Source organism: Meles meles, chromosome 14 (genome assembly GCF_922984935.1).
Source record: "Meles meles chromosome 14, mMelMel3.1 paternal haplotype, whole genome shotgun sequence".
Classification (NCBI taxonomy): Eukaryota; Metazoa; Chordata; class Mammalia; order Carnivora; family Mustelidae; genus Meles; species Meles meles.
In genome coordinates this window covers 86,109,745-86,123,813 of record NC_060079.1, presented here as the reverse complement: position 1 = coordinate 86,123,813, position 14,069 = coordinate 86,109,745, and the positions used below count along the sequence as shown (strand labels likewise).

Here is a 14,069-nt window from a genome sequence, read left to right as displayed (position 1 = left end):
GTGCTCGGACCCTGTAGCAGTGAGCAGAGAGCTGTCGGATTCTTGTTTTCTTACTGGTCTGTCCCGTCTTCCAAAACAAGGGTTTTTAAAAGCAGCCTTACAAGGAATGAGGAATGTGCTTTAGTGGCGCGGGGACAGAATGGACCGGGCTGGGCAGAGAGCTGAGGCGGATGAATACGGGAGAGGGGGGCCAGGATCCCTGTCCCGAGGGCCGCCGCATCCAGCCACACATCTGCCTGATGGAGGGCGGGTGTGAACCAGTTGGCCAGGAGTGGCGGTGGTCCTGATCAGAGAACCACGGGTGTGGCACCCAGAGCACGAGACTAAGTCATACATCACGGTTACACACCCTGCCATCCCCGCCTGTCCCCAGCCACCACCCACGCTGTCCACGCTGTCCCCTCCTACCCCCAGAGCCCCCTGCCCACGCTGTCCCCACCTGTCCCCGCCCACCCCCAGAGCTCCCCGCCCACGCTGTCCCCGCCAACCACGGAAGCACCTCAGACACTTCCCTGTGGAGTCGTCTTAGTTAAAGCACCAGGGGTTTGCTTGGTTCCTGCATCTCTGCGGCGCAGTCCCTCTTGCTTCTTCCTAGTGCACATGCTAGGACGCCCGCTAGGACGTAGCACACACGCTTGCACACACGCTTGCACACACGCTTGCACACACACGAACACTAACAAACTAGCACCCACGTTATCACACACGCCAGCACACGCCAGGGGGCACACACGGGCACATGCTGTACACACATCAGTGTGCATGTGAGCACACACCTAGTACACACGCTACTACTCATGCTAGTAGACACGCGAACACACCAGAGCACATGAACACGCCAGCACACGCATTCGTACACGTGCTGGCGTGCGTGTGAGCACACACTCGGTGTAGGCTTGTGCACGCACACTTGCACGCACTCGTACACATGCCAACACACGCCAGCACACACGTTAGTACGTGCCGCACACAGGACCGCACGCTGATGGGCGTGCCAGTGTGTCCTGGTGCGGAGCACGGACACCAGCACCCCTGGCACACCAGCGCACGAACTGCCGGTGCACGTGGACACACACCAGTGCACACGCTGGTGCACGTGACACGTCCGTTTGGTGCACACTGTCACACACACGAGCACACTTTGTTCAGGACCCCAGGGCAGAGGGGACCCCACAGGGGTGCAGTGAGGAGGAAAGGGGCCGCAGTCACAGAGCAGCTCAGGTCCTCCAGTCAGGGAGTCCGCAGTGACTGCGAGACGACCGGCTTCTCTTCTTTCATCCGCTCCGTCCGTCGGTTCTTCTTTCTCTAAAAACTACCCTTCATGTACCCTAAAGTTCAGCGTCTTAAAGGGCACACTTTGAGTACATTCACAAGGTTGTGCAATGGTTACCCCTAAGCACCGTCCAGTTCCAGAACATTTCATCATCCTGAAAATGAAATCCCATCCCCCGTCGCACCCTGCCCCCCCAGCCCCCGACAACCACTGGGCTGCTTCCACGGATTTGCGTAAATGGAATCACACGCTCTGAGGGTCTCAGCGACTGGCTCCCCTCAGCGGGCGGGAGGTCTTCAGTCATCCCACTGTTGCAGGTGTCACTGCTATTAAAGGCTAAACACTGTCCACCGTGCGGTTCACCCCATTTTCTGGTCCGTCACCCACGGATCCCCGTTTGGGTGGGTTCCACCTTCTGGCTGTCGTGAATACCGCGACTGGACATTCTTGTGTGAGCAGGAGACTCGTTTTCATTTCACTTGGGTACATAATGTAGGGGTAGAATCGGTGTGTTGTATCTTTACTGTGTTTAAGTTTCCGAGAAAACGCCGGGCTGCTTCTCACAGAGGCGGCCCCATTCACAGGGCCCACAGCGTGCGAGGGCTCCAGCTTCTCTGCTCTCCAGCTGCCCAGCCTCTCCAGAGGCTCTCCACCTCGCTCAGCCCAGACCCTCTCGTGAGCCGCCCTGCTCGCGTCCTCGCAGTGGTGTGAAGCCACGTTGACTCATGTTTCCCTGAGCGAGGTTGACCGTCCTTTCCTGTCCTTGTTGGCCGGCTCTGGATCTTTTCTGAAGAAATGTCTGTTCAAGTCCTTTACGATTTTTTAATTGGGTTATTAGTATTTTATTATTAAGTTGTAAGAATTTTCCATATGTTCTAGGTACTAGACTGTTGTCAAATATATAACTTGAAGACGTTTTCTGTCATTCTGTTGTCCATCTTCACTTTCTTAATAAGGTCCTTTGTGATACAAGAATCTTAAATCTTCATCGGCCGCATCTGTTGTTTCCTGTATTTAGGTAGATTTCTAAGAGATCTTTCCCCAATCCGAGATCGTGAAGATTGACGGCTGCGTTTTCCTTCCAACATTTCTAGGGTTTCATTCTCCCCTTTTGGTCCTCAGTACATGTGGAGTTAATGTCTTACGTGCGGTGTCCAGTTGGGGTCAGCGTTGGTTCCTTTTCTTTCGAAGATGCAGTTGTCTCAGCACCACTCGTGGAAAGGGCGGTTCTGTCCCAGCCAGCTGCCACTGGGTCATAGCCAATGGTTGACTTACTCGTGGACCCTGTTCTCCTCCACTGACCTGTGTGCCTGTCCTGTCCCCGTGCTGTAGCACGCAGCAGGTTCGGAGGTCAGGGAGTGTGAGTCTTCTATCTTGGTCCCTTTCTCGTGACGCCCTGGGCCTCCTGAGCTCATTCATTTCTGTATGAGTTTCAGGGTCAACGTGTGGATTTCTGCAAGAGCAGCAGCTGGCATTCTTGTAGCACATGGACTGAATCTGTCGATCCGTTGGGGGATTAGCAGTTCGAGCCCTGCCGGCCCCTGAAACAGTCTGCCCTGGTGGTCAGCTCTTCTGCAATCTTCTTAAAGAGTCGCTTTGTTTCTGTAAGACCTTAGAAATGTCCCTCTTTCGTTGCTGATTTTAATGATTTGAGTCTTTTTTGTCAGTCTCACTACAGGTGTGTCGAGTCTGTGGCTCTTTTCAAAGGTCCCACTTTTTCCTCTCTCGTTTGTTCTCTCCTTTGTTACCTGTGTGATTTCCCTCTTTCCGCCTGTGTGGGCTTTTTGCTTTTCTTTTTCTGGTTTCTTAAGGTGTAAGTATAGGTTATTAATTTGTGATCTTCATTCCTTTTTAACTGGCATTTAGAGCTACAAGTTTTCCTCTAAATGTTGCAGTCGCGTTTGTATTTTACGACTTTCTTCCTCAGCGCCAAGTCAGTTGTGTGCGTCGGGGACTTTCGGGACAGAGCAGGAGACAGTGGCCGCTCCACCTGTGGTACGAAAGGCTCTGGACCTGAAATCCCGGCATCAGAGCTGGCAGGCTTCTCCCAGACCCGCGGCAGGCCGCAAACCCTGATTGCTCCGCGTGTCGCCTCCTTGTACCAGCCTGCGGGCTCGGGATCTGTCCGGCGCTTGTGCAGAGTCACACGTGGTCACCCTCTCCGGCCCTTGTGCAGAGTCACACGTGGTCACCTGCCGGTGTCTTTGCCTCGCAGAGGTTACACGGGCTTGCGCCAGCCTCGTGGTGTGCCATGGGCTCAGCAGAAGTTAGGCCTGGGTGAGACCGTTGAGAAGTCAGTTGCGCATAAGCAGACGCGTCCCAGTAGGGTTCCCTGCTTGCCCGAGAATCGCCTCGGCCCTCCCTCCTGCCCAGCGGCGCCATGACGTACTCCCACGCCCCTCGCTGTAAGCACTGGGGCCGGGCTCGGCCTGCACCTGTTGCCGGGACCTGCTCTCAGCACCCCCGACACACGTCCTTCCCTCACTAGGGGCGTGACTTTCCGAGGGCTGCTCCAGCCAGACACCACAGGCCCACATGCCTTAAAACAACAGAACTGATTCTGTCTGAGTTCTGAAGGCTGGATGGGAAACCTGGCCACGCCACACTCTGTCTGGAGACTTCAGGGGATGGTCTCCTCCTACCCGTCAGGCAGTCCCTCTTCACAATACCCCCACCCCACCCGGCGTCGGAGCAATCTACCTCCTGTAAGGACACGAGTCACTGGGTTTAGGGCCATCCTGAATCTAGAATAAGCTCATCATCTCGAGAGCCTGAGCTTGATTACATCTTAAGAAACCTGTTTCCAAACCAGGTCACATCTCCTTGGGGACCCACCACTCAGCCCTTCACAGCAGGTGACTCCTCCCCCCAGAGGCTACAGGACCTGCACTCTCAGATGCTTCTGGGCTCTCTTCGCCTCTCACCTGGCCTGGTGGTCTTTTATGGGGTGGCTGGGGTGTTCTGGCCAGGCTGAGCTCTCTCTCCCAGCCTCCCCTCTCCCCACTTCCAGCTTATTGCTCTCTGCTGCCGGGTGCGCCCGTCCCCACCGTCCGAAGAGCAAGGCGAGGCCTTGTCCACCTTCCCCAAATGGGAGATTGCCCTCTGTGAAGTTGTGGTTCTTTCCTGGGGCGTCCATTCCCTGCAAATTCCCTCATTGCCCTTATGCACCAGGGAGCGCTTCCTGTGGGCTTTCCCAACTGCGAGGCGGGCAGGACAGCATCTCTCCCTTCCTGGCCTGGATGGTGAAAGCTGGGGAAGACGGTGCCGTCGGCCGAGCGCTCCGGGTGTGCGGGCAGAGGGTCTGCACGATGGGCTCACAGAAACCTCCCTGATCCTTCCACAGGTGGCCTTTCCAACTGTAAGCCTACCTTTCCGTCTGTTCACTCGTATGTCCCCGTCTGCCGCGGGGACACCTGCGTGAGCCTCAGGTGGTTCGGGGACCCACCATCCTGCTGTTCTGTCAGTGTGCAGGGGGTCTACCAGTCCCCTCCTCCAACAGGTGCCTTCTCCCGTGGCAGCGGCTCGTCTTTCCAGCCAGACCTCAGGCTGGACTGTCTCATGCTTTTCTTCCACCCCCAACAAGGGTGAATAAACCTTTGAATCGTTCATGCAGGTCTGTCCTGAGCTCCTGCTCCATGCCAAGGACTGCGCGGCCTCCTGTGGCCTCCACCTCTGCGGGGAGACATGTTTGCCTGTGAGGTCTCCAGATTTCATTCGCTCGAGCCGAGTGTTGGAAGAGCCTGACGGCGGAGAGCAGCCGCCCAGCACAGGCCGGCACGGCGCTGGGCTCTGCTGGGCTCGCCGTCTTTCCTGGCGCCGCGGGCATTCTCTTTCACGGGTCCTGTGGCCACCTGCTGCGTCCGAAAGTTAGGGGTCCTGCACTTTGCCACCTCTAGGCTCCGCCGTCTCCCCATCACACAAGAGCCCTGTTGAGGGTCCCACAGGCATCCGCTGGGGAGCCTCCCTGACCGTGACGGGGGCCAGGCTGCTGGGGACCGGGGTTGTGGTGCCGGGGTCCTGCCGGCGCCTGCTGGGGCGTCCCCTGGACCCAGACCCAGGCTGCAGGGCAGTCGGCCAGGGAAGCAGGCAGTGGCCACCTGTACCTTGAGGTGCATCCAGGTGAGGGGTTGTCTGTTTCCAGACTCCATCAGCATCTCACATCCAGTACCGATCTTGTTTTCTGTTATTGGGGAATTACAACAGGCAACCAACCCTGGCTCTGTCTGAGGTTGGACCAAGCACGAGCAGAGGCCGAGCAGCTGGCCGGCCGGTGGCTGGTGGCCGCAGTGAGCTTTGCCACCGCACGGCCGGGTCGTCTGCTGCCAGTGGTCCCGCAGGCACGCTGTGTCCTGCTCGTGGGGACGGGAAGCGGAAGCACCAGCCTGTGGCCACACTGGGGACTCAGGGGGAGGGGATGGAACCAGGCTCCGGAGCTGCAGACCGTTACTCCAGCTGGGAGGCGTAACCACGTTTTACGGGCCAATTCGAATACGACGTCCTGTAGATGTTAGAATGTGTACGAGACCTTGTGCTCGTGGTGCCTTGGGTTCCAGATTAGTTGCTGGGTCACTCTGTATGTCTCAGTGTCCTTTCCTGGAGGTAGAGATGCCCAGCAGAGTAAATACTTCACTTCTCTCTGCTGTTTATCTAGAACATTCCGAAGACAGTGAGCCTGGAGAGACGCGTTGTGTGTGAAGTACAGCGGGGCTTGGCTTTGTGTGCCCCGGGCAGCCCCGGAGAGCGCCCACCGGCTGTGCGCTGGGCCGTGGCCCGCCCGGAGCTGCCCAGGGCCGGAGCGGGAGGAGTCCGGCGCATGTACTCCGGTTTGCGTGTTGGGCCTGCCAGGCGGGAGGTCGGTTTTCCTCCCAGATGTCTTCGTGCAGGTGTAGTCAGTGCCCAGGCTTTGCTCTGAGTCCGAGAATCGAGTGTTTCTCATGTCGGTCTTCAGAGGAAGGAGAGACGGACATCCGGGCGCTGGAGGCAGCTGCTTCTCTAGGGCATCAGATGTGGGGAAACTCGCTTTCCGTTTGGTGCTTAGCAATGCCATCGAGTTTCTGGCCGTGGAAACCCATGATCTCTGAGGATCTGACATGTGGGCGCACTTACCGTCCGAACCTTCCTGACGAACAAGTGAGTGTAGATGAGGCGTGTTTGCGTTCAGCTGGGGGTCAGCGCGGGAGCCTCCCTGCACGTCCCTTGAGCAGTTTGCCACCTTCCCACAGCCGCTGTCCTGCCGGGCCCTCTTCTCCCCCGCTCCGGGCTTGCCCTTCAGTCTGCAGCCACAGCCGAGTGCGCGCGAGCTGCCCCACGGCACCCTTCCTGGAAACGTGCTTGCCATGGATAAGATCGCAGCAAATAATCCCTTCCCGGTGATTTAATGCATGAAGAAATATTTCGTTGATGATGAGTCAATGAAGGGCAGAGGCAACCGAAGACCACGTCAGTGATCTCGGCACGAAACCCGGAAATACTTCGTAGAGTAGGAGTGAGGAGTTGGAAAATGAGGCTCACATCCTGGGACCGGCGTGGGCGCAGCTGGAAGGGCTGTAAACACCATGGAGGAGGAATGAAGAAAACAAAACCCTGCAACCAGAAAGAAATATTCTGGTAAAATGCTAGAAACGAACTCCTTCCCACGAGGGACACAGGTTCACTTGGCTTATGAGCGAGTGCAAGAACCCGGTTGTTTCCTGACTTCCCGACGCTGAGGAGAAGGTGGAGCGCTCAGCTCTTCGAGGGAAAGTGACTGTACGTCCGTGAAGCCAAACGGACGTTCCTCTTTGGGAGGACAACTGTCCTGCCACGATGCAGTCCTGGGACCCGAACCCCCTCTCCCACCGCAGACAGCTAAGGAGCTGGATGCTGGACGAGTGGAACAGTTTGGATGTTGGGCAGTTGGCATTTTCGCTCTGTGACCCCAAGTAAGGGAAGCGGACGCAGGAGCCTCAGTGGTCCTGATTTTGTCCTGCAGGTGTGTGGTTGCGAGGGGCAGGAGGGCTCCCAGGTGGGGCCTGGAGGCGGGAGGGGAGACAGAGATTGCTGCTGGGAGTCTGAGGCTGCTGCTGGTGGGTTCCGGAGAGGAAGGGATTGCCAGCACTCCCGCAAGCCGTGGATAGAGAGGGGTAACACCCTGGGTTCAGGCGGAGCGGAAGGGGCTTGTGTGGGGCTGGGAGGCATTTGAATCCTGGCCAACCCGGTGGAGATCCTTGTTCCCACTGGGGGCTCTGTGCGGACTCGGAGGGCCACACCTATGCGGTGGGACAAACAGTCCCTGGACAGAGGCGGCCGGCGCCTCCCCTGACAGAGCTTCAAACAGGAATTGCCGTGACCAGTCTGCGCCCAGAGACCCTCAGCCTCCGTCAGCTCTGTTCTTTGGAAAGCAACGGCGTCTGGACACCAGCAGCCTGAAATTCCTCACGTCCAGCCGGTGTTCCCGGTCGGCGTGCCAGGAACAGGACGATGGGACCCACGGCCTGGAGAAGGGACAGTCGGGAGAAGCACAGCCGGGATGAGGGGTGATGGGGTGAGGGGAAATGGTGGTCCTGGAGCTTGTGTGACCAGCTGCACTCCAGAAGCCGAAGCGAGCCGGGGAGCAGGGCCGTCGTGCCGGGACCTGTGGGAGGGATCGGTTGGCTTCTGCTGTGAGTGGCGTGCGTGGCACGGAGTCCACGGCGTCTGCTGAGTGGCGTGCGTGGCACAGAGCCCACATGGCACGGAGTCCACGCACGGGCTGGGTCTGCAGGCCCCTCCGTCGTTGGGGCCCCCGTCTTCCCACCTGTAACACGGCCTCGCCACAGCGCCTGGTCCGTCAGCTCACAGGGGCGCTGAACTCTCAGGATGTGAAGGCAGCAACCAAGCCCCCGGGAGGCCCCAGCCGCCTGTGCCCTCAGACAAGGCAGCCGTGTCCCGAGCAGCGCTCATGCTCTCCTGCCCCCAAGTGTCTTCCGGTTGCAAATGGTGCACCCGTCGGTGTTGATTAGGAGCGTCTGGGCCACGGGTGACCGAAGCCACTCTGGGCTCATGGCCGTTGGCCCTGGCTGCTGGACAGCCACCTGCCCTGGCCTCGGAGCCTCCTGGGGAGGCCGCCTGCGGCCCCTCCCACCCCACTCCTGACCCCCCGTCTCTCTCCTCAGCATCCTCGAGTGCCAAGGCCTCCCCATCGTGAACGGGCAGTGCGACCCTTACGCGACTGTGACACTGGCCGGACCCTGCAGGCAAGTACTCTGCGTGCGCCTGCGCGGGGCGGGGGCTGAGACGCCCGCTGTGACGATGCACAGGAGAGGCTGTGCGCTGGGACGTGGCGTTCCGACTCACTCCGGTTTGCTCTGTGGCCCCGAGATTGCTTTCTGGAGACAGCCCCTCTCTCCTCCACGCTGGGTGCCTTTGGCTCAGGAGAGCTTCCTGATTTGCATACTGTGTGGGTTGGAGGCAAACAGAAATATTTGTAAGTAGCAGGAGGAGTTTACTGGTGCATTGATCACTCAGTCTGAAGGTGCAAAGACTCGGTGTCAACAGCGTTGGCTTTAACCTTAACCCTTCCTCCTTGGTTACAGATCAGAAGCAAAGAAGACAAAAGTGAAGAAGAAGACCAACAACCCCCAGTTTGATGAGGTGTTTTATTTTGAGGTTGGTATTGGAGCCCCGTGAATGTCACATTGAGACCCTTGGGGAAGGCGAGTCTCCGGCCCTGGGCTCCGGCTTCCTCCTGCAAGTTCTGGAATGACCTCGGCACGACGCCGCCCTCCCAGCCTGCGGCGCCAGCCAGCCTCCCAGGAACTCCCCCCGGCCCCTGGGGAGAAAGGCCACTTGTTGCTTCCTTGGTGTTGAGTTGGATCCTGACGGGTGGTGCTCCCCAAGTTGTCACGATCAGCGAGTTTCTCACCGTTTGGTTGTTCGGGGTTTTGGTTTTTGCTTGCTTCACCCGGTCTGGCCTGAGCAATGGAGGGAGGCTTGTCTCCCCAGAAGTAGTGAGGGGTTTTGAAGCAGAAGAACAAATGCGTTTGAACACAGAGATCCCCTGGCGGCCTCTCAGGACTGGGGACCGCTGACGTCAGTGAGATGGGAGGCCTGCGGCCCAAGGCCGTCGACGGGACAGCAGCAGACAGGCTGCTCTAGCGTGACCCTGGCCCAGAGGCAGTGTATTCGGGGCGATGTTGTTTCCACCCGCGAGGGTTTCTCGAGGGTCTCCTGTGGCCCGGGTCCTGGGGGCTGAGGGTGAATGAGCCTCTACCCCTGTCTTCCCGAGTTTGCCCCAAGCCGGGAAGCGTTCACAGGGCGGGTTGTGCACGTGGTGAAGTGACTGTTCAGTCAGTGGCCCTGGGGAGCCGCAAGCCAACGGCCCCTAGTCCTGCCGGGAACGAGTCTTCCCAGAATGGCGACCCTTGGGTGCAGTCTGGGAGGGGCACCGTGAGGCCACAAGGAGGTGCGTCTCTAAATGTTGGGTGAGGTTGGGGTAAGAAGGGGGAGTTTTGGAAGTTGGGGAGTTGGCTTAGAACCAAGGAGTTCACGTGCAGAGAACCTGGACATGTTCTGATGGATCCCGGAGACCCCGAGTTTCTAAAACGCCGGAGGCTGCGGTCAGGCTTCTTGGGCTGCGGGGAGGGGGGCGGGCCGCGGTGAGGGGGCATGGAGTTGGAGTGCCAAGGGCACAGCACCGTTCTCTGTCCCAGAAGGACATGCTTATTCCACCGCCCGGTGCAGAAAGTGGTTAAGAGACTCACGGTCAGGCAGGAAGCTGATGCGGTCAGCCTTATCTCCAGGGTGGTGGCGGCGGGGCTCCAGTGGCAGGGAGGGGTTCTGGGACAGAGCGTAAGGACAGCTGTTGGTCCGAATTCTGTACTAGAGCCGCACCGGCCTGCCTCATCCCCGCAGCCTGGAACGGCCGAGGTCAGCTCCTCCCAAGCTTGCGTTGCGCACAGTAAGGCCCAGGCTTTTCGCGGCCGCATGGGCCTCCTGGACAGCGACACCCACTTTCTGTGTCATATTCTTGTATTTCACTCTGCAAAAGCGTGGGTCTCCATTTGCTAGATGAATCTCGCCAGGACCATATGCTGCTGAGTGCAGACCTGCATCCTGTAGGGTCCCAGGGACGGTCCAGACCTGGGCCCTCGGTGCTGTGGCTAGAGCCTACCTGACACCGGCCTCTCTCACAGCCTCAGACCACAGGACTCTGGAATGTGCTTCTCTCTGGAGTTTATGGTCTGAGACTGAAAGGTCTGAGCCCTGCTTAACACCTAAATCCCCCTTTGGATTCTCTGCGCCCGCCTTCTTCGTCTCTTGCCAACAACCCCACAGACAGCCTCCTATAGCGGTTTCGGAAGGAAGTAGTGTCCAAACCATTTTCCTCCAGGGTAATGCCTAGGCTTCCTTAAAAACTCTTCAGTAACTGAACGAGGTTATTTGAGGTTCTACGGAAGCCTTCTTCGTTCCCTCGCTAGATGCGTTGGGTACCCACGCAGAAGCCCTGTGACTGCCACACTAGAAGCCAGACCGTGAGCTGTGTCAGGCGGTGGGGGCTCTGGGGGGCTTCCCGGAGGAGGGCATTTCAGAGTCACCTTCAGGCTTCCCAGCACCCGTCGGAGCGCTGCAGAAGCCGGTGGTGACCTGGGCGGGGGTGCAGGCTAGGGGAAGACTGCCGGGTGCCGGGTGAGGGGAACTAGTGAGGCTCCTCAGCGGGCCACGGACGAGGCCCGAGCTGGTTGGCGGCTGGACGGGTCCCCTGCTTGCGAGGCGTCAGCACCAGCGGCCACTGAGCCGTCAGGGTGGGGAGGCGGCACCTGGATCTGGGGTCAGAGGAGGGAGGGGCCGGCCATGCCTGCAGGGGGGAGGCAGTGGTGGTGGGAGGGTGAGGATGCAGGGCCCCGCCCGTGCCCCCAGCCCCCGGAGAAGAGGCTCCAGCCAGGCCTGCGGGCTGAGACCCCACCTCTGATTGGGGTGGGGGACCCACAGCCTTTCCCCCGGTGGGGGCGGCCAGGGCAGGGGTGCTCTGCGGGCACGGCTGTGGCATACGCGCTTCCTTCCGTCCCCCTCCAGGTGACCAGACCCTGCAGCTACAGCCGCAAGTCCCACTTCGACTTCGAGGAGGAGGACGTGGACAAGCTTGAGATCCGGTGAGCGAGGAGCAGGGTTTCTGGGCTCTGGCTTGGCGGCTGCCGTCTGGGCTCACCTCGTCTCTTTCCTGTGTTTCTAAAAATACGGGAATGCAAAGAAGGGAATTTTCAGTTTTCTGGTAATTTCAATACTAGGACATGGGGAGTTGGTTTGAGGGAAGAGCCAGGAACTTGCCAGGGGTTCGTGGGGTGGCTGAGAGGACACCAATTCAGGCAAGGGACGGTTTAGTGCCGTCCCCTTCTGAGAGCGGAGGCCGACGGCCTCACGCCGCCCCCCACACCTGGCCCTGCTGCCCTGGGGTCCTTGCGCTCCAGGCCTGAGTGTGTGTGGTCTGCAGCAGAGCCCACCGCAGGTCCAGCCACATCGGTCCTGGGAGCCTCGGGGTCGCACCTCACGCCCAGCACCCGTTGCCCTCAGAGACCCTGGCCGGGCATCTTTTCCCGTCGCTCTGGGCCGGGGCCGACTCTGAGGGACCCTGCAGATCTGAGCTGGCTTACGGTCTGGCTTCCTGTGGGCTCCAGGCTTCCCGAGGCCTGTGAGGCTCCCAGGCTTCCCACTGGGAAGATGGGGCTCAGGCGGGAGGGGGTGTAGTCGGAGGCCCTTCCCCCAACCCCGTGTGGGACCCTCGGCTCGCTCTTCGTTCCTCCTGTGGCTTCGAGCGCTGAGCTCGGTCTCCACACGCAGGTCAGAGGTGTTTCTGCTTTAAGTCTTCCATCACAGAGAACCCGCGGCGGGGCCCCGGCTCTGTGTCTGAAAGTGCCGGTGGCGGTCAGAGGCCGTGCGCCCGCCACCCTCGGACACACACGTCTCTCTCGTTCAGAAACAGACGTGTTCAGACAAGATTGGGCTTTGAATTTGAGAGTGGAGTCCCAGCTGTTGCATTTTAAGCAGCTGAACAAAGTGTTCTTAAATACTGCCCTTGCGGGAAAGAAGACGGGACAGCCTGGCGGCCCTGCTACAGGGTTGCTTGGCGAGTTAAATGTTCCACTTTCCTTCTCCTGAAAGTGCCACGGGGCCACCGTTCCTCCCTGCGTCCCTGACACATATGTGTTCCTCTAGTAAACCCTGTACTTCCAGACACCTGCGGCTCCCGCCTGGACCTAAGGGGCCGCAGAGGGCTGACGCGGCCTTCTGGAACTTTCCCCGTGACTGCTGAGGGTGGTGAGAGAGGACTGGTTCTGGACTGTCCGCTCCTGGAGTAATCTGGTGCGGGTGTTTACGTGGGGAGCACGGATGCTTGCTGCCTCGCCCCGGGGACGCCGGTCCTCCCTCCGTGCTCCCATCTTCACACACACACAGTGGCCGTGGCCCCACAGCAGAGGGGACACCGAGAGTGCCGCCCCGGGGCACCGTCTTCCCTTGCTGTTGAGAAGACAGAAGGCCCATCACCCCGACACCAGGCCCGCAGCTCCTCTCCCTGCCCCGAAGGCCCGGGGACACCCCCGTCTCCGTGCCAGGCACATCCTGTGCTGACCTCACGGGTCAGACGTCCCCAGTCGGCGTCACTCCTCACGGAGACGGGGCTGTGGGACCAGGGGCTGTGATCTGCCCCAGACGCCCCTGGGATGCTGAGGAGTGCTGCTGTCCCCTGCCCTCCTGAGGTCACCCCATACGGAGATCTGGGTACCGTTGCTGTTTTTCAGAGTGGACCTCTGGAATGCCAGCAACTTGAAGTTTGGCGATGAGTTTCTGGGAGAGCTGAGGGTCCCACTAAACGTGCTCCGCCAGTCTGGCTGCTACGAGGCCTGGTAAGGCATCTGTGTGTGGCCCACGCCGTCCTGGTGGGTGGATAGACAGAGTTGCCGCGAGCAGCCAGAGTGCGGTGGCGCAGGTCGGCTCCCACCGGCCAGACGCTGTGGCTTTGCACGTGGTCCCTGTTGGCTCTGGTGAGGTGACAGGGTTGCCGGTGAGAAACAGGCGGGGGCAGAGGGAGCATCCCGAGCACCGTGACTGAGGCCTGAACAGACACAGAGGCCATGAGAGCCTCGCAGCTTTGGGGGCAGGCCCGGCAGGGAGGGCAGGCCTCCGGTGCTCCTGGGGGCCGCCGCACCAGGCCTTCCCCGTGGCCCGTCCTCCCAGGAGTCACCTGCTGAGGAACCAGGCAAAGGCTTTGTTCCAGGCAAACCTCCCCGGCTCCGCCTCCGAGTTCACCCAGCGCCTTTGTTTTATTTCCCGATGGTTTTGTAAATCAGCCGCCACTGTGATCACCGCCAGCGCAGGCGATGGGGACATGGTGTGGTCACGGGCCGAATGCCGCAGGCCAGACCCATCACGTGGGCTTCTGTGTGTTGTTCCTCATGGCAGTTTACAGTCACGGGACATGGGAATTTGTCTTCAGTTCCGTGGGGACAGCGGGTTCTGTTCCTGCTGGGAGCCCTCCTAGTCACATGACAGTCACACTGCAGCCCAGTGGGTGTCCACCCAGGACCTCAGGTGGCCAGGTGACCCTGCCCGATGCAGGGTGCCCACATCCCGGAGCAGGCCGCGTGGCCCGTCAGCTCAGAGCAGACAGGGTTCCCGCACGGCCTCATGGGGTGGGACCGAAGACAGGAGTGTCCAGTGAGAAGACCCGAGGACGGGACCCCATGCTCCGGCGGCCAGCCCACTTCCCAGCGCCGCCAGCATCCCCTCTGCGGCCGAGAGCTCCGGCGCACGTTTGCCAGAGTAACGTCAGCTCTGCTCTCGC

The 14,069-nt window shown here is 59.8% G+C and overlaps 1 protein-coding gene across 1 annotated transcript in view; it reads left to right on the top strand.

Annotated features, from left to right (window-relative positions):
• The window catches only part of RASA3 (RAS p21 protein activator 3), a 109,782-nt gene that overhangs the window by 74,629 nt on the left and 21,084 nt on the right, over positions 1-14,069 (top strand). The window contains exons 6-9 of the mRNA XM_046028302.1: positions 8,407-8,487; positions 8,827-8,899; positions 11,306-11,382; positions 13,027-13,131. Coding sequence (XP_045884258.1) covers positions 8,407-8,487; positions 8,827-8,899; positions 11,306-11,382; positions 13,027-13,131 — 336 coding nt within the window. The remainder of the gene's footprint in view (positions 1-8,406; positions 8,488-8,826; positions 8,900-11,305; positions 11,383-13,026; positions 13,132-14,069) is intronic.